Source organism: Echiichthys vipera (genome assembly GCF_963691815.1).
Source record: "Echiichthys vipera genome assembly, chromosome: 8".
Taxonomy (NCBI): Eukaryota; Metazoa; Chordata; class Actinopteri; order Perciformes; family Trachinidae; genus Echiichthys; species Echiichthys vipera.
In genome coordinates, this window is record NC_139833.1 from 22,223,233 (window position 1) to 22,248,776 (window position 25,544).

Genomic DNA, 25,544 nt, shown 5'->3' on the forward strand with positions numbered 1-25,544 from the left:
CACTTTATTATTAAAGTTTACATAATATTGAGGTCATGTCCAGCTGCAACAGCTGTGGAGTTTTTAGAGTTATGGGCCCAAAGGAAGGAGAATTTGGGTCAGTCAACAGGTGATTAATCTGTATGATCTCAGCAGCTGACCGGTCCAATGACCCTTGACCTCCAACACGACCTTTGGGAACCCAGCACTCCCCGTTCAATCTCCGTCTGAGCCTTTGGTCACCGCTTGCTTTTAAGCTAAAAAATATCTTGATGTGATTTCATCATCATTGTGTTGACCTCACATACTGCTATAAATAAAATCACTCTGACCTTCAACATAGCCCTGCTTTTTCTCTTAAGGCACCAAAGCAGTACACCATTCTTTCTTTTCTTTCCTCTCTTTTAAAATTTCAACCTGAAAAATATTCTTATAGCTGCGTCTGATTTAATTTAATCATCTAAAATTACTGGACACGTTTGTCTTGATTTTTACAAATAGGCATCAAAGAAAGAGCTATTACTTGAATATTGTCTCTTTTCTCCTGCCCAAGAAGAATTTTGTTTGAAAACTATCACTTCACACACACACAGACTGCAACAGAGAGCCATGTCTCTGGACTTTTCAGCACATTATTAGTCTAGCTTTCTAGCCCTTATCTATAAAGTGAAGAAAACGTTCACATATGTTTTTAATTACATTTCAACCCTAAACTGCCAAATGCTATTATCAATCATAGTATTGATGAGATGATAACTGTCTGGACCAAATGTTGTCTGTCAATGATAGGATTTTTTTGAAAATGACAGAAAAATCTGAAGATCATCCGTCATCTTGATGGATGACAACACTGAGAGCGAGCTACTATAACTTAAATTCACAAAAAAAATGAATTTACTGCTTCTTACATCAGCAGCAAAGTTGCTGCCCAGAGTAACAGGAGGATAATTTGCTGACAAAACAACGGCGAAGGATTTGGTATCAAAACGAAAGGCAAAAAGGCCTATTTGGTAACATTTTGGATTTAAACCCAGTGATAATGAGGAACCTGATAACGTTAATGAGGCCACCTGTAAACTCCAACGGTCACCTCGGACAGCTCCAGGCTCGTTAAGTTATAAGGTGTCCTATTGAATTTGGCTGGTCATGGTTTTATAACACAGTCTTGTGGTTTAAGGTGCTGAACAGACATGTCTCTTTTAGATGTGACATAATTGCAATCTATATAGAAAGTCTAAGTAAGAAAAGAAAAGAGGATACACAATATTGTATTCAGAGCAAAGTAAGTTAGTTATTTTATTTTCAGATTTGTACAGATGAGACTTGTATGAGTGATTTATTGAAATAATTCACATTGCATGACTTGATCATTTTCTTGTCACCATGAGAATCCAACACTGAATAGCCTGTCTGTCTTTTTTGTTGACTTCTTATAATTGTAACTTTACTGTAACTTCCTTGGATTAAATTTGAAAAACAAACAAAACTAATTTATACAGAGACCTGGTCCTGAAAAAGTAATTAAATTACTTTTTTCCAACCTCTGAATGCCAAAACAGTCATCAATTGATTGCTTAAGCTCGCTAGTATTAAGGGCACCTCTAAGTGTTGGTAGTGTGTTGCAATGTCGAATGTGACGGCTGAGTGACGCTGTGGCTGTTGATATAATGTGTTGATTATAAACCTTGTGTATGTGTGCGTTTCTCAGTCTCTTTTGAGTGTAGCAATTGTTTCTCTCCAAACAAACGGCTCCAAGGTGTGCGTGTGCGTGTGCGTGTGTGTGTGTGTGTGTGCTGTGTTTGTTAGTCATCTCTATTAGTCACGAGGAGTGACAGGGATATATCAAACCTCCCTGGGTTACGGCAGGACACATGCATCAGTAGCGTGACTACACGTGTCTGTGTGGAGCCAGTCTCTTGCTTTGTTCTTGAAGACATACCTTCATTAGTTTACACACATGCACCCAAACACTTAAAGGTTTAAGGTATCAGCCAGGGCTAATGTTTCACTGGAATTGGTGGTTGGAGGAGTGGCAGCTCCTCCGAGGCATCGGAAAAACAAAACAAAAAAAGATAAGACAAGTAAGGGGGGAGAAGAGAGGGAAAGAGAGGCGGGAAGAGAGAGCGGTGAACAGGATAGGTTTGCCGCGATAACCTGCCACACTGGTGGGAGTCAATGTTTCACCCCTCCTTTTCCCTCTCCCTGCCCTCCAGCTGATGATTCAGCAAGTAAAGTAAATGCAGCATTGGTGTGTGTGTGTGTGTGTGTGTGTGTGTGTGTGTGTGTGTGTGTGTGTGTGTGTGTGTGTGTGTGTGTGTGTGTGTGTGTGTGTGTGTGTGTGTGTGTGTGTGTGTGTGTGTGTGTGTGTGTGTGTGTGTGTGTGTGTGTGTGTGTGTGTGCGTGCGTGCTAGTGTGCGCGTGCGTGTGTAGAATAAGAATATGTACAACAAACATCCGGTTGGATGGACGACATTAGTTGTTTTTCATGAGCTGTGGAATAAGAAATCCTCTTGAGGCCCACTCGGTACCGGCTCCAAGAAAAAACATCTGAATTGAAGGCATTGACAAAACCCCAAACATCTCTGCTGCAGACAAACAATTTGACAGTATATGAATGGAACATTTTTAATGAAAGACAAGGACATGCATTTTCGGTTTCGGAAAGTTACAGAAATGATTGGACACAGCCTCCCCAATACAACCTCAGAAAGGTTTGGGGGGAAGGGGGTTTATATAACCAGCAGTTCTGACACATTACATCATTGAGGAGGCTGCGGCTGCTTGCTCATCCGACCTCTGCCCCACCTGGGCTACCTTGTCTTTACCCAAATTTGGAATTTGCAGCTCCAGAGATGGCCACCAGGAGTAAATCCTCATCCATGCTTTCCAAGTATTTTTCAGAAGCCTTAATATGAATGTGACACCACAGATCCTATGCCCATGCTGTTGTAAAACAATGTACAAATTGTATATCAGCCCAACAATAGAATGTGTGTATGACGTACACATCACACTATTTAACTGGCCTGAAACGACTGCAAGACTCCTGGTTATGCTGCTGCTATAACTTCCACTCAACTGCTGATTGGTAAAAAAAAAAACAGCACAAAACTGTTGACAGCTTGATGATTTTTTTACTAGCTGATGTAACATGTTAAACCTGAAGTGCAGAAATTCCTGACACTTGTTTTGGCTTATAAGCATATATTGAGTCTGAAAGCATTTTGTAACAAATTCCTGCAGGACCTGAATACACTTGATTGTCTTTTAGCATGGCCTCAATCTCATAGCAATGAATCCAGTTACCAACCCCACAAGGGTTGGGCGCTATACCCGTTACGTCACTGTCATGTGTCACGTTCTGCCACAACTGGATTTTTCGCAATACTATTACTGTGAGCACATACTTGTTTTGATTTTAGCATACACACATGTAGACTATGTACTGTGTACAGAGTTGTTGTTAAGAAAATAGACTTACTTTTCAGAGGTGAGACGGTACATGATGTTTAGATTCAGAGTGCACATTCACAGACAGATTCTGTTTGGAAGCAAGAACGGAGCCAAGCGGGAGTCAATCAATGTGCTGTGCACAGCTCTGAGGATGGACATGTACAGGAGGTGGTGAGGGGACTTACAATAAAGAAAAGGCAATTTAATGTAACACTTCAGTAAATGAAAAGACATTCACGGAATGAAAATATATAATTCTTTATTTAAATTGAAAACTCAACTTCTTTGTAAACACAGTACATGCAGTACACTGTAGATCAAAATGAGGTAACAAAGTATTAAAACTTGATTTATTTATTATTTATATTTTTTATTTATTTATATATATATATATATAGTTTTATTTATTGTTATTTATTTTTAATCTCTAAAAAAGGGGCCGATAACTAGTACCGTATCAGTAGTATCGTTAAAATCTTGGTTAATATTTTTATTAGGAGGTAAGGCACATTAGAACAGGATTCAATGTTATAATTACATTGAGTAGTAATTCAACTCACAACTTAACTACAGACTGGCTGCTACTGATAGAACAACTTGTTAGAACAAATCCCATTACATTTTCTAATTAAACTACATAATAGGGCAGCCTGCTCCAAATAACATAACCCATAACCTAATTTTCATTCATATTTCGAGCTAATAAAACATTTTTTTTTTTTAAGATTTGTTCTCTTTCATTTTCAATACAATGAAAATAGGTGGAATCATGTTTTGAGTGGTGCAAAACAGTATTTCTACATGAACCCTTATGTTTCTGTAACCTAGCTCCCTCCCACACACAAGCAGCTTAAACAACACAACTTTTGCCATCAGTTGAAATATACCTGTTTAAGGATTACTCTGGTGTGAATAGTAAACTTACATAAACAAGATTTACCACCAGATAGATATGGGTATACCATTTATCAGTTGATGTGTATGTGTGCATTTAAGCTATTGAATCCAGGAAGCAGTGAAAGAGGGAGAGAGCCTTCTTGCCTACATACCTGGCTGTGTGTGCGTGCGTGCGTGCGTGTGTGTGTGTGTGTCAATAAGTCCCATGTTTTCAATTGTCTCAGTTCAGACAACAGGAAACCAGCCAAGAACGAGTCATTAACTTCACAACAAGCTGAAACCTAGGTGTGTGTGAGTGCACTTGAGAAAGAGAAACGGCTTGTGGATAATGACTCTTGGCAGTTCCTAACACATCCTTGACTTATTGACACTTCCTCTGGATTAAAACATATTTCCTTCCAACAAACCACAGACATAAACAATGTATAGCTTCACTTTAATTACAGGAGATACATTTTCCTTCATTTAGTTGTGTTAATTTGTTGTTAGGCCTCTCCCATTACCTATCCTTCCTGCTTTGGAATTATTAGAACACACACATTCTCAGATGCAGGACGATGACTGCTCAAACATGTCAGAGCAGCAGTGAAACTCTATGCCTCCCAGTGGTCACAGAGAGCAGGTTGCAAACAGTGCAACCCATAAACACACCCTGCCAGAATAGTTTAGAAAGAACAAAGTGTTTCTTTCCTTGAATTTCATCCCCATAATACTCTCAACCTCATTTAATAAAAAAAAAAAAACACATATAACATGATGTTATTCACAGCAGTTTCTTGTTCATTATCAGCTTGTCTTTTTCATGACAAATTTGAAGTTGGTCAGACATCACAGAAATGTTCAGTCAATATTGTCCCTTACTAACTGACGATAGTTTATCATTGTCATTTTTATCAATTAAATACTTTAATGTGGGTCTGACTTCTGAGCCGCAAGGTTATCTGGGCTCCTGAAGGACTGAGGTCATGTTTGAGTTACCACAGTTTCCTCACTAGTTACACATTTCTGTATTTGCTTAATATGTTTGTTTTTCTCAAACAAATTATATTTGTACACTAGTATGGGAAAGTACATTGACTTGTTTCCCACCTACAAAATCCGCTAAATACAAACAGAAACTGCACCAAATCAGATTTGCCTGGAGTTGTTCAGGGAGATTGTTCTATCTCTGATTTCAACTTCCACAAGACATGTTCAATCAAGGTTTTGTTTTGTTACTTTTTATGGGTCATACATTCAATCAGGTTACATAAAACATTCAGAACAATCAACCTTGTTATAGGTCTAATTTAAAAGGCTAATAGGGTGTTTAGGCACGCACACTAGACTTAGACTCTGACACCCTCATCTTCATAGGTATGCATGAGTGGGTAAGATTGCGTGGCGTACAATGTGAACAACTTCTCAAAAAGTAATGGAAAGTCACGTAACGAGGCATTAAAGTGTTAACTTCCCATGTGCTTTGCCCTCACAGTGCACACACATGAGATCAGCTGATACTTGGGTACATGTAAGAACACAGTCTTGTTTCACCATCTGACTCACCTTTCCGTCTCTCTCTGTCGCTCACATATCATGTTTCTCTCACACAGTGTTTGAGTCACCTTGCCTTTCAGAGCTTGTTTTCAACCCAACAGTTTCACTCACAATTGATAGACTATAATCTGTTTGTCAGTGGCAGCAAGATTGTGTTGTGGTGCATTTCTAAATTCCTGTACAGGTTATGTTGAGCAGAGTAAACTATTAAACCCAGATATTTGCCCTCTTACCGAATACCTTTTCAGTTCATCTACTGTTTCGTTTCCCTCCATTTTTATATGGAGTTATACATTAAAAAGTCAGTCTTGTCATCCTGTGCAGTTAGACTGAGAGGAATATTTCTAACAGATAATGCAAACATTTACTACGCTATTTACATTGTACTATTCAACACTGATCTACAAAAATCATTATCAATCAATTATAAAGAACTCTTTTCCCCCCAAAATTTCTTTATTTGTTTGTGCAGACAAGTACACAAAAAAAGTATATTGTACAGTGTGTCTGCTTTAAGGTGAAAAAAAAAAAAGACAGACAAGAACAGAAAAACCCCGACATGGATCCCGCTATACCAGCCAACAACCCACGTTAGACAAGGTCACAATAACCAACCAAGTAGATAGGTAAAGTGAAAAAAAAAGGGAAAAAACTACAACTAATAGCAAAAATGAATAAGGTAATTCAAGAAAGAGAAAAAAAACAAAAATAAATAGATAACTATTAAAAAAAAAAAAGGGAAGGGGGATTGGGGGTGTCTCCTTCCAGCACTAGGAAGTTCCAGGAGTAACAGTAAGACTATTGCTAATAAGAGCCAGCAGTGGGTCCAAGGTTTTGTGGAACGCTGTCAAAGACCCGCTCCGCGAAAACCTTAACTTCTCTAACCTTAGACATTGTAAAAATTTCACGTATCCAACTGTTATGAGTTGGTGGAGAAACATGTTTCCATTTAAGGAGAATGTTACGTCTGGCGAGCAGGGTGGTAAAGGTGAGGAAGTGGGGACTGGGCTCAGAAGAGCAATCTTATTATAAATGTCATATCAGTCGTTTTTGTTGTACGTTGATAGACAGGAATTGGTCCATCTCAGCTTCAGGGGGGAAGTTCAGAAAATGTGGAAATTGCTTTCGGATAAAATGTCTCATCTGAAAGTACCGAAAAGGTGGCTATTAGGCAGGCTGTATTCGTCTGACATGAATGCAAAGGACACAAAAACACCTTCGTCATACAAGTCATTAAGTATTGTGAGGCCCTTATCCATGCAGGGTCGTGCAGGAAGGGGGAAACGCATAGTTATTCAAGGATCGACTGCTTCCTGAACTGGATCCAAATTTCAATGGTATTAACTATTAATATTATTAAAACCGGATTAGCTGAGACCTTGTGGGCAGTTATGGGGAGCTGTGAGCAAATTGTAGAATGCAAAGAGTAGGAAGAAGATGTTATCTCAGTATGAGCCCAGGGTGGGCAGACGCCTGCAACTTCACCGCGGAGCCAATATTGAAGTTTATTAGTGTTGTAAGCTCACAAGTAGTGGCGAAAATTAGGGAGTGCTAGCCCCCCTTCAGGTTTAGGGAGTTAAAGATTATGTTTTTTGATACGGTCTGGTTTATTCTGCCAAATAAAGGCGGTAAGTTGTTGGTCCAGATTAGCAAAAAATGATTTGTTCAGACAAATTTGGAGATGCTGAAAAAGATACAGACAAGTCTGACTTGCATGTATCTAGTAGCGGCTAGTTTTCTTTTGAAAAAGGTCCCTCAAGGAGCTGGTGATGAACACCCCCCAATACTTGAAACCATTGTCAGCTGTTTTAAAGGGGAATATGGATTGTGGGAGTGATCTTGCCAAGTTGTTGACAAAAAATAACTCACTCTTCTGAATATTCAACCTATACCCCGATAGGTGCCAAAACTGATCCAGAATTGATATAACTGGGGGGAGGGAGGATGTGGGGTTTGAAATAAATAAGAGAAGGTCATCAGCATATAAGGAAAGTTTGTGGACTAGGCCAAAACGAGTGAGTTTCTAAGCGAGATGGCTAATGACTCGATGGCTATGTTGAACAACAAGGGTGATAGCGGACAGCCCTGCCAGGTCCCACGTTTGAGAGGAAAATATGCTGAGCGGACACTGTTAGTGTTTACAGATGCAGGGGGGTTTGCATAGCAAAATTATTGATGACATCACACTTTGGAGGCGGAGGGTGAGGACCTTAGCGAGGATCTTAAAATCTATGTTTAAAAGTGAGACCGGTCTGTAGCTGCCACATGAGGTGGGATCCCTGTCTTTCTTCAGAAGCAGTGAAATAGATGCCTCATTCATGGTCAGACTGTAACTATTAACTCAGCAGTCTAAAAGTAAACTCTGGTCAGTCTGGGGCTGTTAAAGCACAGCTATACAGTCAGAGACACACAGACTCATGGTTAACCAGACAGCATGACAGCGGCTCGTTTGCGGTGAAATCAACACCCCTCCGCAGTCATCAGGACTCTTTCGTGTAGGTGGATGCTATGATGCTTTCGCCTTGGTGACCAATGAGAGCCTTTTCCTCCCTCCGTCCTTCATCGGGATGACAAGCCTTGCAGGAACAGCATCACAGGGTCTGAAGTTTCTATTTCTGGTTCTCTGCCACCAACTCCAGTACATAGTCCTCGTATATGGTGCTAGGGGAGCCTCTGTACTGCAGAGGCTTGCACGACCCCAGTTTGCTGACTTTAGCCAGCAGCTTAGCGTTGCTCTCTGTTAGCGTGGCACAGGTGGCCTCCAGCGTTAACAGATGCTTGTTTTGTCGATTTGCATTTACCTCGAGGGAGCCTATCTTCTGAGCGCGGTCGGACACTGTGGCGTGGACGGACACTGTGGCGTGGACATGGTCCAGCTTTGCTTCAAGCATTGAAATGGAGGCTTTGAAATCGATGGAGAGGGCTTTAAACTCGACGGAGAGGTCAGCAATGGCCGCCATGTCAATCTCGCCGCCTGCCTTCTCTGTGGGGCTAGCCTTCGCCCTCTGGCCTTTCACAATCTGTCTGGTCAAATGCATCAACATTTTTGGTGGTGTATCTGTCAAATGAGACGAATGTTACTATTGTAGTGAATTTCAGGGTCCTGAAACATAAAAATTAATCCAAAATTGCGGGAGCAAGACTCGACCCGTGCATACTCCATCTCAGCCAAACCGGAAGTCGCCTATAAAGAACTCTTACTTGTATGGCAAAATTTATATTTTCTCTACATCCCATTTGTGACAACAGTGTCGCATAGCATGAATATTCACAAAAGTTAGTTATTTTTTGTCAACATCTTGGCGAGATCACTCCCACAATCCATATTCCCCTTTAAAACAGCTGACAAGGGGTTCATATATTTTGAGGTGTTTATTGCCAGCTCCTTCAGGGACCTTTTTCAAAAGAACTTTCAGCCACTATTAGATAAATGCAAGTCAGACTTGGCTAGATGGGCGGGCCTCTCCCTGTCCCTTGCAGGCCGGGTTAATCTTATCAAGATGGTAATTTTACCAAAGTTTCTGTAATTTTTTGTTTTCCTAACTTGTCTTAACAAATCGTTTTTTGCTAATCTGGACCAATAATTAACGCCTTTATTTGGCAGAATAAGCCTGCGGTATCAAAAAACATATTCTTCAACTCCCTAAACCTGAAGGGGTAGCAGTCCCTAATTTCTGCCACTACTTATTGGCTTGCAACATTAATAAACTTTTATATTGGCTTCGCAGTGAAGTTGCAGGCGTCTGCCCACCCCGGGCTCATACTGAGTTAACATCTTCCTCCTGCTCTTTGCATGTGTTGTGGCCTTTACCACCCTGCTCACCAGACGTAATGTTCTCCATGGAAACATGTTTCTTCACCGACGCATAAAAGTTAGTTACGTGAAATTTCACAATGTCTAACCTTAGAGAAGTTAAGGTTTTCACAGAGGGGATCTTTGCCTTGAAGGAGAGACCCCCCCCCCCTCTTTTTTTTAATTTTTAATTTTATTTACGTTTTAATTTTTCTATTCCTCCTCGAATTATTTCATTTATTTTTCCTTAGTTAGTTTTATTTTATTTTTTTACATTGCCTATCTACTTATGTTATATGTTGTTTGGTTTGTTGTTGTGGCCGTGTCTGACAGGGATTGTTGGGAGAGATGGCGGGATTCATGTTGATTTTTTTTTTTCACTTTAAGGCAGACAGACTTTACAGCTGTTATGTTTTCCCCTGTGAACCTGTCTGCAAAGCTTAACAAAAAAATTGGGAAGAAAAAAAAAAGAATATCCTCTGTGGCTAAACCACTTCTGTACTGCAGATTATCACAGTCCTTCTGAAGCTCATTTAAGTGGAGAAATCACACATTAAAGGGGCACTAATTGATTCTCCCTGACAGGTTCTTCCTCACTCTCAAGAAGAAACCCATATGATGCTGTTCCTGGGCTCCAGTGACTATCAGCTTAATGATTCATAAAATGATTAGTTAGTTAGAAATAATTAGTCTGTTAATTACCTGTCTAACAGAAAACAACCAACTTCAGCATAAAAAAGTGTTTTCCACATTACATTAGCCCGTTTCACACAGCTTTTTGGTTGTGGGGCAGTCCATGTGAAAAATACAGAGGCGAAATGGGGGGACAGGTCTGTTTGCCTTTTGAGCAAGTTACAGAAGTAGTCACTGATTTGCAACAGCGGCAACATTTGGCTGTGCGGAATGAAACAGTTGACCCACAGGCAGGTCAAAAAGTGGCAAAGCAGCAATCGGAGTATTCTAAGTGATTAATAACTTACAGAAACATTCTCTGCAAGCATCCACAACCTCGTCCCCTCTCTGAAACAAACAGGTGTGCCCGGGTTCCACAGCACTGCAGTCTGTCTCTTCTCTTTACTGACAATTGTGCTTCTATAATGTGTAATGTTGGGCTACAGGGTTAACCGTCTAACATTGAGACGGACTGTGTCTGCATACCTCAGCTGCAAGCAAATATAGCTTGAGCATCTTTAGCATGTGAGTCCAAAACTCTTCTCCTGCTACAAGTAAGCTGCTCTAAACTCTGAGACACATGTCCAATTTTGGTCATTTTTGGAAAAACAATTACCTCAGTGGCCCCTTTAACTTCCATTTAGCCATTTTGATAGAGAGGTAATTCTTCCTTACTTTGAAAATGTCACTTTGAATTACTCAGCTGTTTAGCATATTGGAACATCCACTTATATCTATGTACCCTCTGTACAAAAACAGAGAATGATGTGTTTAGTTACTTTCAGCAAAACATGTCTTCAACAATGTTTCCAGCTTACTGTGGTAAAGCAGCTTGATAGAGAGAGTATAGAAAAGTCTACACCTAATGCGATTCAGGTAAGGCTTTTGCACAATGTCCAGCATTTATCTAGTGCTTTGATGTTCTCCCTATCTGTGCAGGTCAGGCCAACACAGTGGTGATGATGGGATGATGAATCACAGACTGGGTTGCGAGTATGTCAATGAAGGTTGGATTAAATTGAAATAAAGTGCAAAGAGACAGTCTATTTAACGCCTGGCTAGACAGTCATGAGTGCCATGCCTTTGCACTGCAGCCCCTCCTTAGGTGTGTGTGTGTGTGTGTGTGTGTGTGTGTGTGTGTGTGTGTGTGTGTGTGTGTGTGTGTGTGTGTGTGTGTGTGTGTGTGTGTGTGTGTGTGGGTGTGGGTGTGGGTGTGTGTGGGTGTCGGTGTGTGGGTGTCGGTGTGTGGGTGTCGGTGTGTGTGCGTGCGCGCGTGCGGGCGGGCGTGCGGATGGATTTGTGGTGTCTCTGCACTCGTTTTACTCCTCCCTCAGACTAATGAAATGTGTATGTGTGTGTTCTCATTACCCTTCTCCAAGGCTAATGAAGTATGTGTGTGCCTGTGTGTGTATGTGTTAAATTGAACTGCAGTTCTGCTCTGCTGTGTTCGGGCTGTTTCATTAAATGATAAAGTTTACTGATGACTCCAGAGGGATCATTATTTACTCTGCTCTCCATTCATTCCACAGCAGCCACCTCGATCTTTACAAATGACCTGCTCCGTACAAAGACAGAGGTTATTTTGCACTGCCAGTTTAGAGACAAATGACTTGGTATTCACTTAGTGGTCTAACATGTTTACACACCATATTTGGACTTTTATCCAATATCAGTTGTTTACCTATTGGAATGAAAAAATAAGACTTAAGAATAATCATTACATGGACACCGCACATTTTTTGATGGCCGTTTTTCATAAAATATTCAAAACTGAATTCCATCTATTCCCATTAGTTATCCACAAAAATAATAATTTACAAGAAATAACAATTAAGGGAGAAAGATGACAAAGTATGTGAGGCTGAGAAAGAGACCAACTCAAGAATACTGTCGCAGTGCATTTAACATAGCACTGTCTGTTCATGTGTTGGTGCATGTGTATGGATTTCACCTAGGTATAATATAATAAAAAGCATTCCACATTCCACTTTCTAAACCCACAAGATAGACTGAGAGAAAACAAGGACTTAAGGAGAGAATGAGCGAGAGATACAGGCTGAGAAAGTCTCTCTGACAGTTTGACAGCTCCTCTTAGGCCTCCCGAAGCCATCACCTGTCTCATTCTGCCTCTTAACCAATCATTTGTCTGTCACCTCTCTACTTTCAAGCATACAACAGTGGGTTTTTGCTTCTTTTGCAACCTTCAGCCGTTGAATTACTTGCAAAATGCAACAACCAACTTTGCTCATCAATTTTTCTATGAAGTCTATTTATTTTTCAGTCTATTTGTCATCGACACCAGCTGCATTGGAAGCTGCAAACTCGTTATTCATTGAGAACATTCTTATGTGCAAATTAATCTTTATAAGGTGTATACTTCAACCAATACTAAAAAACTAAAAGTTCTTCCAAGATGGCAAGCTGCACTAAGGTGACTGAAACCTTGCAACAGCAACCCTGGTCATTGTTACCCAATTTTAACTGAATGTTAATTATATTATCTATTATCTATCTTTCCTCTATTTTTTATTGTATTTTCAAGTGGGTCTTATTTTTATTATTGATTATTTTATCTTTTATCTTCATAATTTTGCACGTTACTGTTTTTATGTTCGTTCTGTGTCTTTTTAATATGAATCACTTAGTGCATATACTTTCTTTGTTATAAAACACTTTGGGCTGCCTTTAATGTATGAAAGGTGCTATACAAATAAAGTTTATTATTATTATTATTATTTAATCCTATAGCCCTAAGACTGACACAATGGTTACTGTTCAAAAATGTCTCTTACTGTTTTTTTCACAAAATAAAGGTTTTGGTTATTTGCCTTGGTTATTTATTCTATTAAATTCTGAACAATAAAAAATAACTATATTTTAGAATAAATTAGATATTAAAAACTTTTTGAGACCATGTTGAATTCTATGATGCTGCAGCGGACACAGGAAGAAAACAGATCTCCAGTGGTGAAAAAGAAGGTTGAAAATGTCTGAGAGTTGAGAAGATTTGGAACCTATATCAATAAGGGCTGACACTAAATTCACAGAACAAATTCAAGGAACAGTGAGAGACTTCATTGTTTTTTTACCAAATTACGAATCGCCTACATTGAATACTGCATGTGTCAAAGAGAAACTCCAGAATGTCTGCAGACCTAATTCTCCTGACATTGTCCGGGGTTCATATGTGAAAACGGCGATTGATTAGCACCACAGTGAGAACCCTTGTTTGGCTGTACAGCTTTAATCCGTGTGAAATCCTCCTGCTATCTGTCCCGTCACCTGGCACCTCTTCAAACTGTTCTGACAGTCCCTTCCTTCATCCTTGATGGTGGAAGTGGTTGAGGAAAGTGAGTGATAACCAAGCAGACCTCTTTCTCTCTCTCTCTCTCTCTGTGTCCCTGTAAATTGAGCTGCTACATGGCAGTGCCATTACCTCCAGCTGCCACGGCTAAATCAAACACTTAAGTGTCTGAGTGATTGCTCACACTCCTCACAAGTGTCCCTATTCTTCACCCTTTCTTAGGTTCCTTCTATCTCCTTTAGGAAGCAATCATTTTCTGTTAGATGTATGATATTAGATGTATGATACCGTGGGCATCAGATGGTTTTCACTTAGTTTACATCATTATGAAATGCATACACAACAGTTTTGCAATCTCAAAGAAACGATAACCAAGATGTAGGTGAGGGTAGGAAACCACACCTGAAAAAAACTTAAGAGAAAGCAACACAAATCAAGATTAAACCAGAAAGAAGGGACCTGGATAATACAATGCAAATTAAACTGTTTTTGGACTGTATTTTAGGCAGCAGGAATCATTAGGCATATGATGTGATATTTCACGTTCTTGAGGTTTTGATCACATCTTCAACAGAAGTTAAGCCTCTGGCTGATATTTTTTCATTTTAAGAATATTTCACAGACTCTTAAGGGGCAAGTTAATTTTGCAAGGCTGTTGTATAGATGATTTTATAGGAGTCATAAAGTCAACTTCATTTTCAAACAAGTATTTGAAGTGTGACCTAGCAGCAGTTGAAGGCTCCTGAAACATTGGCAGCATTTTGAAGAAACCACTTTGTGCTCCTGCACAATTCACAGAGGGAATTATTTTGATCATTGAAAAATGTGCTTTTTGTTGTAACAGGAAAGTGTCTGGAAAAGTAACTTTAAATTTATTCAAGAATTTATCATTTTTGTTTCACAATGACATGACCTATGGTAACATTGTGACATATGGATGTGCTGTAGGTGGGCGATCTTAAGGTAGCAGTCAAAAACTTTCAATCTTTTATGATATCACGAGATGGCCGTGAATGTTAGCACCGGAGAGGACAGATGGCTCCTATGAGAACTGAACATCTGTAGTGAAAACCCCACTGTGCATCGCCACCTAAGCATTGATTATGGCTGACTTAAACATCATTTTCACACATTATGTCGCGGTTCTTTAATATTCCATCTTCAGTCCTTGTAGAATTTGTTTTCACTCTCACCCCAGCTGCTGCTCTAAAGCCGTAGATTTCATGTAATTGGGGTTTTATTTAGGGGTTGAGTTTCCTCAAGCCAGCAGCTTTCCAAACTTTTTTTTTACATTTTGACAACAAACCTCCCCACAGCACATCTTCATCTCTTTCTCTCTTTCCTCATCGCCACATCTCTCTCTCCCTACATTGTCCGACTCCTATGCTACAGTGGCCCCACTGTGTCACGCATTATCATTTCACAGAACGCACACACAGTGCACTAACTGCAGCACAGATGGGTTGCATGGTCTCTTTTCCGTCAGATGAATAGGTAAATATTTACCTTCCCAGATTGTCTTTCTTCCACTCTCATCCTTCCATCCCTCCACCCATCGCCTTCCTCTTCACACACTCTTTCACATACTCGTCTTTTTTTCCTTGCTGTCGTTTTTCAGGCTTCTTCTGTCCCTGTGGTCTTGCCTTCATCTTATCACGGGGGCCGCTCACAGGCATCTGTTGTGCAAACACGCTTGCATACACATGCACGTATTTTGAATACAGAATGGCTGTACGTATATGGAAACGCACGCACACACACACATACACACACACACATGTATGCGCGTATGAGACCCTCAGCAAACAAAGAGTTGATAATCATTGTGCTTAAGACAATGGTGTGTTTTATGAAACTTAATTCAACTCATTGAGGCAGATAGGGGACTGACTGTGTGCTTATCTTGAGTTTTAATTAAATGTCTTAAGTCTCTTATGAACACATTCTCCCTGTGTAAATGCTAACTCAGACTGGAAGCACATTATTGCTAATGGGGGCTACTGTCTTCAGGGATCTGGTCTCTTTGCCTCCATGGGGCAGGAGGAGAAATGACAGGAACAAACGCAAACCTCTTTTCCTGCCCTATTATCTCTTTTAATTTAAGGGCTTCTGGGTCTGTATTGTCTTGTTATACTCACGTAGCTACAGGAAGCGCAGCATTAGTCATGAGGTTTAGTGAGTGACTGCTAGCTGTTGTTAAAAACCGGGCCATCCTCTCTCATCATTTAGACGTGTACATTACATAGTCATAGGATATTAGTTTACTTTCCATCAAAACAGATGATTCATAGTCTCAGACATCGTTAAACAGAGAACTAATTAAACATAGCTTATATAAACAGACATTTAAGAAGCATTTAAATATGCCATTTTGAGAGGCAATAAAAGTGATGAACATCAGAGAACTTTTTTCACACAACCTTTTATTTTTTTATTTTTTGTCCCTCTCTTTTACCTTTACATCCAACATCAGTCCGTGCATTAATTCCTGTGCTGTATGATGCTCTCTGCGTCATGTAGCATGTGACACAACTTTTTTCATGAAGATGTTGTTTATCTCTCTCTTTAGATAGATAGATAGAGATATATATATATATGATCTTTAATCAATACTAATTGTTGTTAACTCTGACATACCTGATCATCTTCCTTTTCTTTAAAAGTTGAAATCATAACTATATTTGAGCCCTACTCAACATTGGGCCAATTGTCTGTATTTATTTCAAATTATACCAATTATTCTGCCAAAAGCCTTATTTAAGACATTGGAGGACTGGTTCTAAATGTCTTCCAGCACTACTACTGGGCAGCCAATGATCGTGCCCTTACCTACTGCCAGGGCACTTATCCTGATGAGCCTAAAGACACAACGCCATCATGGGTAGCCATAGAACAAGAAATAAGGTACACTTCTCTCCCAGCGCTACTCCAAAGCCTTTCAGAAGATGACTATGCCAAACGTCTACACAGCATACACTCTGGCTCAATCATTTCAAGGCTCCAACTGATTCAGTATAAGGTCATACATCTGTTCCATTATTCACATGTCAAATTACATTCATTCTATCCATCCTCACCACCACTTTGCACTGAGTGTAAACAGTCAGGAACCCTGGGCTCATATGTTTTGGTTCTGCTCCAAACTTCACAATTTCTGGTCAAGCATTTTTGTTGCTACTTTAACGTTTATGGACATGATCTCCACCCCAACCCAGAAACAACAATCCTTGGCTGGCCATAACAGCTAGAAGCTTTAGATCATTGGAAAACTCAATTCACTTTGAAAAGTCAATCCAGCATGGGATCGCAAAAAAAACAATTATTCTTAATGTTTGGATTAAAGAAATATCCCCCTGTTTCGACACCTGGCTTATAGAGTTCTCTAGTACTTTATGTATGGAGAAAAATGTAAAGTTACCCAATTTTAAACAGTTTCTTCAGCATATTTGCGGAAACAATGTAATTGTATAAGTGGATGACCATAGAAACATGTATAGTAGAGTATTCCGGTCAGTTGTTTTACAGTTGATTAATTTTTATTTATGTATTTATTTATTTATTTATTTATTTATTTATTGTGTATGTGTATATGATATGCATATAGATGTGTATAAATCTGTGTGTATATGTGTGCATTTGTTTGTTTGTGTGGAGTTTTTTATTTTTTATTTATGCAGCCTTAGAAGAAGAAGAAGAGGCGGCTAATATTCTTGTTTGTTGACTGCCTCAGTGTTCTCTCTTTTTTTCTGAAAAAAACTGTAAATGAAGTATTTTTTAAAAACATTGGATCAGTTATTATGTTGTAGAGCTTTTTGACTTTTGAAATAGAAATGCGATGCAAAATATGATGGATGAATACTGGAACATAAAACTGATGGGCTTGTTGGAAATTTAAACACAAATTCCGCCCACTGTTCAAACGATGTCCAGTACTTTCTGACAAATGTTCATCCCAGGTTTGATATGCAGACCTGTGTTTCAAGTTTGAAGTTTTAAGAATAGCCCTCTCACTGCTGCGGTTTAATTGAGAACAAGCTTACACCTGATCTGTCATCATCTGTATCTTTGCCTCTGCCTGTTTTCTATACTCTGTTTTTGAAAGCTTTCTCCTCTCACATTTTAACAAGGAGACTATCTGTGTGGTTCTTGTTCATTAGTACCACACATCTCACCTCTGTCACCCTTAGATCTGGGAGAGACAGAGGTGTCAAAATGTGTGTTTGCGCATGTTTTTTTCCCTCTCAGTCTCCACCTTAGGAAGATCCACAAAGCCAATTCACACCAGTCTCTTTCCCTGCTCTTTCTCTCAGTATTCCATCTCCATGTGTGACTTTGCACCTCTGGCCTGCATTGTACATTTTTCCAGCAGTGGTGTAAATTTTAGCACTGCTGTAAGAATGAAAAGGATCTACTGACTACCCACAGCATACCTCCTCACCACCATGATTACCAAAGGACCATTGCAAATTGGATATGCAAGCCCTGGGGAGATGCAACAGAGGGTTATCTTTTGAGGCTAGAAAAAAAAATTGCTTGTTTGTTCACTTTGCTAATTTTATTTACTTCCCCTCCTACTGCCACTAATGTAATTGCTTGGGGGAATATATAATAGATATTTAATACTCTTGTGGCAAGAACTTTTAATAGCAATAAATGATGTGAGTTTAGTCAAACCACAACATTTCTAAAATGTGGCAATTTGAATAAACATGCACACTGACAAATGCTGCCTACTGATGACCATAATGTGGTTACACATCAACACAGCAGGGAACCTTGGCTCCAATACATGAACTATCTTTCAGTTTTTTTAAGGCCACTTGTTTAATTGTATAAAGTCTACATACTGCAAATAGTCCTTTGTTTACCTAACAGAGTAAATGATTACAACCATGTACATATTTTGGGTTATACTCAGGGGGGTTCAAGAAGTAGGTTTTAATCATGAATAGAAAATTATTCATTTATGCATCCATTTAGCCGTTACATGCTCAGATTTTCTTTTTTTTATTTTAGTTCTACTTTTCCATAGGGTAGTTGGCAGATCTTAGAGGTCAAGGATGCCTGTGCCTGCAGGCCATTGGTTAATATTAATGACCACAAGCCAATCCGAACTCATCAATAGGTCAGAGGTTATCATAGGGTTGCAGATGCAGGAAGTTAATGTAATTAAAGATGCATCATGTTGTCGATCGCAGAGAAAATTTCTTTTCCATTCTTAACGTCTTTGTCGAGCTGTCTTTTTCTTTGTTGGTTTGGCGCTTACGTGTGTTTGTTTCTTGTGTTTTTGCTTTTACTGTTTTCGTGGATTTTCAAGAAATATATATTCTTGAAATCCACACTCTTCATTTCGTCACTGTCTTTGTTTTATGTAAGCACTTCTGCAGCCAGGCGCTTATCTCTGAGAGCAGGGAACATATGCAGTTAAGGAATTACAACATCAGAGCTGATACGCTTTTTTAAAAATTAGTGAGGAAAGCGGAAGAGAAGGCAGAGTGAATAAAAAAGAAGCAAGTCAAAAAAAACTGCTGACTGATAGTTTACTCAGTCTATGATCTTCCTCTTAATTTTTCTTCTTTTCCTTCCAAAAGTTTTTCAAAAAGCAAATCTGTTCACTTGTCTGTTATTACATCCTTGCCTGTTGTAGACTGCTTGTTATTTAACACATTAAATGTTCCAGTTCACATTCCTATTTCGCTGTATGTGATAGCAAACATGTAATCGATGTCTTTGCTCTCTTGTATTGATTTTTTTTTCCTTAATATTTCCGTATTGGATACTATTCCAAGTCTGACTTTAAGCTCAGAATAATGTTGTGTCCTGCAGAATTCTCATATTGCTAATTTTGCCCTTTATGGTAGTGCACAATTTTTTAGATTTAGGATCAGGCCTAATGATTGAAACTGTATTCAGACATGTGAAAACAGCATACATTTTCATAGGAATGTCAAGTATGTATATGGTTTTCTGACTGACAACTATTACTTAGCCTTATAGTTCTTTGTCAAGCCGTCTAACTGCTGTCAATACAAACAAACAACGTACATAGAACCAATTGATGCATCTATTCCCACACCCTACAGCCCTACTTAGTCCAATGAGCCAGTTGGCCTATAATCAATAGTTGATGATTGGTAGGAGAGGTTGATAATCAGAGTTTGACTGGCTAAATTAGTCCATGGGGAAAAGCTTTAGCCATTTTTAATGCTATGCACATTCTAAGGCATGTATCAACAGTAGGAAAATGTGAATTGTTTTGTTTTAATTTTAACTTGTATCTAAACGAGGTCAAAGCATCATCATGCTATTTTGTTGATACACCAGAAGTTAAGCAGACGTTTTCACCAGTAGTTTTTTAAAAATGGTTTTACAGCCAGACGTTAAAAAAAACTTTGGTATATGACTTGATTAAAGGCTTTTTCTGTCTCTCTTTTAGGGTCCCAGGTGTAACCGTTGCGACAGATTTAATTTGTGGTTTCCCTGGTGAGACAGAGGAAGACTTCCAAGAGACAGTAGACTTGGTGAAACTCTACAGATTCCCCAGCCTCTTCATCAACCAGTTCTACCCCAGACCCGGTACACCTGCTGCCAAGATGGAGCAAGTACCAGCAAATGTGGTGAGTGTGGACAAAGAGACACAGAGTCCTTTACTAAGAGTCATCTGACATTTTTGATTTATCTTAATTTGACTGCTCACGTGTTGAAATTAGAGATGTGACCACATTGGTAGAGCAATTCACTTTACCTTTACATAATTTACAGAACACAGTATTTTTTTTAAATGCCTTTAACAGAGAGGTTAGTACCTTTAGTGCAGGACTGTGGATTGTGTTGTGTGATCTCAGTGATCCCAGTTATCCAGACACAGTATCACAGTAAGCACATATATAGACTTCTAGCTCTTCATTCATTCATCTTCAACCGCTTATCCCGGGGTCGGGGTTGCGGGGGTGTCAGGGGGATCCCAGCTGACATCGGGCTTGAGTCGGGGTACACCTTGGACAGGACGCCAGTTTATCGCAGGGCACATAGAGATGAACAGAGACAGACAACCATTCACACGTAAGGGCAATTTTGTAGAGTCATCAATTAACCTAACACGTGCATGTCTTTGGATTGTGGGAGGAGACCCACGTAGACACGGGGAGAACATGCAAACTCCACACAGAAAGGCCCAGGCCGGGATGCAAATCTGTAACCTTCTCGCTGTGAGGGGACAGTGCTAACCACTACACAACCGTGCAGCCCTACTTCTATTTTCTATGCTTGCTTTATCAAGATGCTTCTAATTTTACATGTCTGACGCAGAAGATTATGTCAGTGTCTAATATCCATTGCATAATGATTTAACAACACTCCACTGTGTAGATGAACCAAAAAATCCACACCACCAAAAAACCCACACATAAATCTTTGACTAAATAAGTTATATTACCTTTAAAAACAACCAACATATTAAAATGTGTGTGTATTGAGAGAAACACAAGCTGGACTCTTGTCAGCTGAAAATGTAAAAGCATGTTCTAGTTCTTTCAGGACTTCTGTATGAATTTTAATATTTCTAATCCTGAAAGACGTGTGTGGTGGAGAGTGTTATGATGTCTTACTCCCTTTTAGACAAGCAGACACACATGTTACACATACAGTATGAAAGCAAACAGTCGGAAGTTAACTGGGACCAGATAATCCAAAACAGGGGAGCAATATTTTTGTAAATGGATTATTTTCAGAGTTACCACAAAGAGGGGTGAAATTCTGCTATTATGATTACAAGTTATTGTATAATAATCTGACTTTAAAAGTATTTCAAGACAAGTAGTCGACTAATCTGGCATTTTGGTGGACTAAGACTTATTTAGTCAGTAAATAATTTTAATGTGTTTTCATGTTGAATGACTTATTAACAAGATACTTATAAGCAAGTTTCTGGTAATCGCAATATTTAAAGAGGTGTTTTGACAGGATTCTTTTTGGAGAAACTCAGTTCTACAGATCTGTCAATTAAATCAACCAAACGATTAACAAAATCATATGAGTGTTAGTAGACACTAGTCATTTATTTAATCGAGGACAGCCCCACAAGACACTATTTGTATTAAAAGTAGAAGTACCTATTGTCTTCAACACAAGGCAGAGGTTTTTAAACCCAAAATCTACAGTCAGTTAATAAAGGCTAATGTAACACATTGCCTCATGGTGGTTGCGGCTCCATTTGAAACTTTTATTGTTCTCTGTAATAACGTACAACCCCTGACAGATACTCGCTCTGTTTGACTCTCTCTTTCTCGCGCTCTGCTGCCAAATGAAACAATTAGCTGTTAATGAAGCCATAATTGTTCAGGAAGGTATGTGTAATAGAGTAAGTGAGAGAAGCACGGATTGAACACATCACCATCAGCAGCTCCAGCATTTTCTTGACCCTTTGCCTCATAGGTTTCTCAGATACATTGTTTTTTTCTGCAGTTATTTATAATATAAATGTAAATTAACAGCATTGTTGCTTATGAATTTCCAGTGTAACTTTCTGCTCTATATTCATTTACCATGCATTGATGCACAGTTATACATAAATATTTTGGGTTTATTTGATTCTTCTAAATAAGCAGAAATGATTACTGCTATTATTTTATTTAGTACTCCAATCTAGTCAAAGTAACCTCAATCATAGCTGCTTACTTAGAACAAACATTAATGTTTTTTTAATTAGAACTGATTCATATGTCAAGAAAAATAATCGCAAACTAACTTTAAAAATATTTTCTGACATTTTATGTACCAAATGGTGAATCAATTATTCTAGGAATTAGTGGGAATATTAATCATTAATTGCAGCCCTGCATTTAATGAGGTTGCACTATTTTGTCACTTTGATGATATATGAACATTCAATTCCCAAAGATGTTAAAAAACATTTGTATGTAACACAATGCTACAGTTCTTACTTGATTGAATCTAATCCGAGACACACTTGCTTCTTGATCCTGAAATGTTTTTCTTTGACCGTTTTTCTTTACTTTGACCATCTACATTCTGTTCTACCCTATATTATGTGTTCTATCTCTTCTTGCATTTGCAGTCCCACTCTTTACAATCAAAGTGTTGACACATCTCTTTCAAGTGGAGCGTCTTCATAAGTCATTCTCTTTTTTCCTCATCCCTCGTATCGCTCTTCATTCTCTGAGGAAAAGCTGAGTGTGTCTTAGAGGGATCAATCCCCAGACAACCACATCAATGCTTCTCTTCTTATATTTTTTCCCCTCTCATTTCTTTCTCCTCCATCTGTTTCATCCGACTTTTATTGTCAGCGGTTGGATGTCAGCACACATCTATCCAAGGCTTCACTCCCCAAACAGCTCTTTGGTTGTCAGAATGTAGCATATCGCTGGTTCCTGTGGAAGCCTCCCGTTTCCAATTCAGTTTTTGTTCATGTGAAATTATTTTGAAAGAGTTTTATTGTTTATTTAATGACTATGACTATGCTTCACTTGAACACTTGTGTATCTTTTTAAACTGCCTAGAATAATATCACATTGTCATACTGCACTTCTAATAATCATTTTTGAGGTTAATTGTCAGTATAAGTGTGCTTGACAGAATAGCAAAAGGTGAGAGAGAGAGTCAGAATAATATGTTAGGGTCCCTGTAACCAGTACACCTGCTCTTGTGGTTAAAGCTGCCCACAACATCACATCATCAGTCAGCAGGCACCTGTTCTTAGACATACACACACACACACACACACACACACACACACAGACCTACAGACAGATACACACACAGCAAGTGGTGGCAGCTAGGCAACGTCTAGGCCATGTAGGGTCAGTCATTAATAAAGTCCACCAGATGGTTTGTCTGGAACACAACTGTGTTGAATAGCCACGGGAGGGAGGGAGAGAGAGAGAGCGAGAGCGCTAAAAGGCAGGTTCATTGAGGAAATAAAATGAGACAGAAAGTAACAGTGACATGCCCATTGTGGCATCTGAAGTTCTATGAGTGTTCACCTACTAAATGAAACATCCAATGTGGTTGAGGATGTCAAGTCTCACCATTTTGCTGTGATGAAGCTGGTCTTTGTCCATGAAGGGATGCTTAGGGGGCGATAGCAGGTCAACAGTAGAGTCAACATTGAAGTGCCATACATCATCTGAAAGCTGATAACCCTAAGATTAATTTGAGATGCACTGCGTCAAGTTCTTCTTGACATAAATCTGTCATAAACATTGTGTTTTGGTTAGGCACCTATTAAAAAGGTTTAGAGTGTATAAGGGCTTAGAACCTGATGGAAGTATATGGTGGCAATTTAACTCTATTATGTATCATACAATAATTTGGTGTAGAAAATGTTTGTGTTTATCATTCGTTACACACATTTGGTGCTCAAGAATTGATAAAAATGGTCCAAAATCCCTCCAACAAACCACATTAAGACACCAAGATCTTGAGGAATACAAAATAAGAAAAGTCCATGCTGTGATTTGATGTCAAAAACTTTTGAAAGAAAGTTGAAGAGGCACGCACTTCCACAAAAGATAAGTACTGGGTGCCGGATAAAAAAGCAGTACAAGAATAAACGGTGAGTCCGCACACCAGAATCAGCTCCAAATAGCGTTTTTAATGCACCATGTAACGTTTCGGGCCCTAGCACTCACCGTTTATTAATGTCAAAAAATTTTGACATTTGGAGATTTGAAGAATTTAATTATTTTGGAAAATGGAGCACTGTTCTCGAAACTGCTCAGAACCCCCCTTTTTATCAATATATCTAAAAAAAAAAAAGCCATCCATTCTCTGAATGTTATAGGTCTCTTATTTGTAGTTTTAAAGTTTCATGAGCCTCATATTAGACTAGACTAGAGATCACAGCTTGTTTTGTACAGTCAGGTTTCAATGATTTAGTGTTCTTTAATTGACTGTACATCCCAGGACAGAAATATCTCAGGTGATTTTGGACTTAAAAGCAAGTGTAGGTCATTGCACCGTTGGAACATGTCTAGAGGTGGGCAGGCATGTCCACAGGATCTTGTGGTTTGACAGCAGTGGACACTCTGTATGATGAGCTGGTTAATGTAACCGTCAATACCAGCCCATTTTTCAAGATACAAAGCATCACTCTCTGTCACATGTATTGAACTGTGTAAGAGTGTGTTCAGGGTAATGGGAAGGCATGAGAATTGAGAGAAGAATGATTCACAAACATGCTTTGGATAATCTGGAAAAGTGTAGCCTAGTTGTTTTATTTCCATTATTCTGTTGCATTATCAACATATTGTTTTGGACCAATACAGAAAATTACCTAATATATAGAAACGGAGGTTGGCCCAAAACTCTTTGGAAATAAGAATAATAGAAATAAGACAACTAGGCTACACTTTTCCAGATTATCCAAAGCATATTGTCATTATGTAAAAGTGACATTAAAGACATTAAAGAGTGTACTCTTTTTAGTGTTGCCAATATGTTTTCCACATTTGGTCCCTTGTTACTTGAGTAACTAGTTGGCTGTTATAGTAGCTAAAACCTACTTTATTAGTATATTTGATCATATACTATTTCACTTTGATGATATTACAGTAGGAAATGTTTTTTTTATTGGTTTAGCAGTCTAATTTCAGGCCATAACATTAACACTTAACTGACTAGAAAAACACACAGATAGGTTTGTCTCAGTAAGTCAGTGAGTGAAGCAGAGAAACCCCATGGAGCTGGAGAGGGTCCAGCTGTGATGTCCAGGTGTTTTGGGGTATCTGTAGATCTAACTTATTACCTGTTGTAATAGATGATGTATGAGAGAATGTAGGATGTAGAGGAGGGCAGATGGAAAGAATAGGAGACCACAGGGATGGAGGGATGGAGGGAGCATGTTGAGAATAAAGGGATGTGAATGCTATTAGCTTGAATCTCCATAATCAT

The 25,544-nt window shown here is 39.0% G+C and overlaps 1 protein-coding gene across 2 annotated transcripts in view; it reads left to right on the forward strand.

Annotated features, from left to right (window-relative positions):
• The window catches only part of cdkal1 (CDK5 regulatory subunit associated protein 1-like 1), a 336,709-nt gene that overhangs the window by 177,152 nt on the left and 134,013 nt on the right, over positions 1-25,544 (forward strand). For both annotated transcript variants that reach the window (XM_083918841.1, XM_083918840.1), the window contains exon 11: positions 20,071-20,251. In XM_083918841.1, the coding sequence (XP_083774967.1) occupies positions 20,071-20,251 (181 nt within the window). The remainder of the gene's footprint in view (positions 1-20,070; positions 20,252-25,544) is intronic.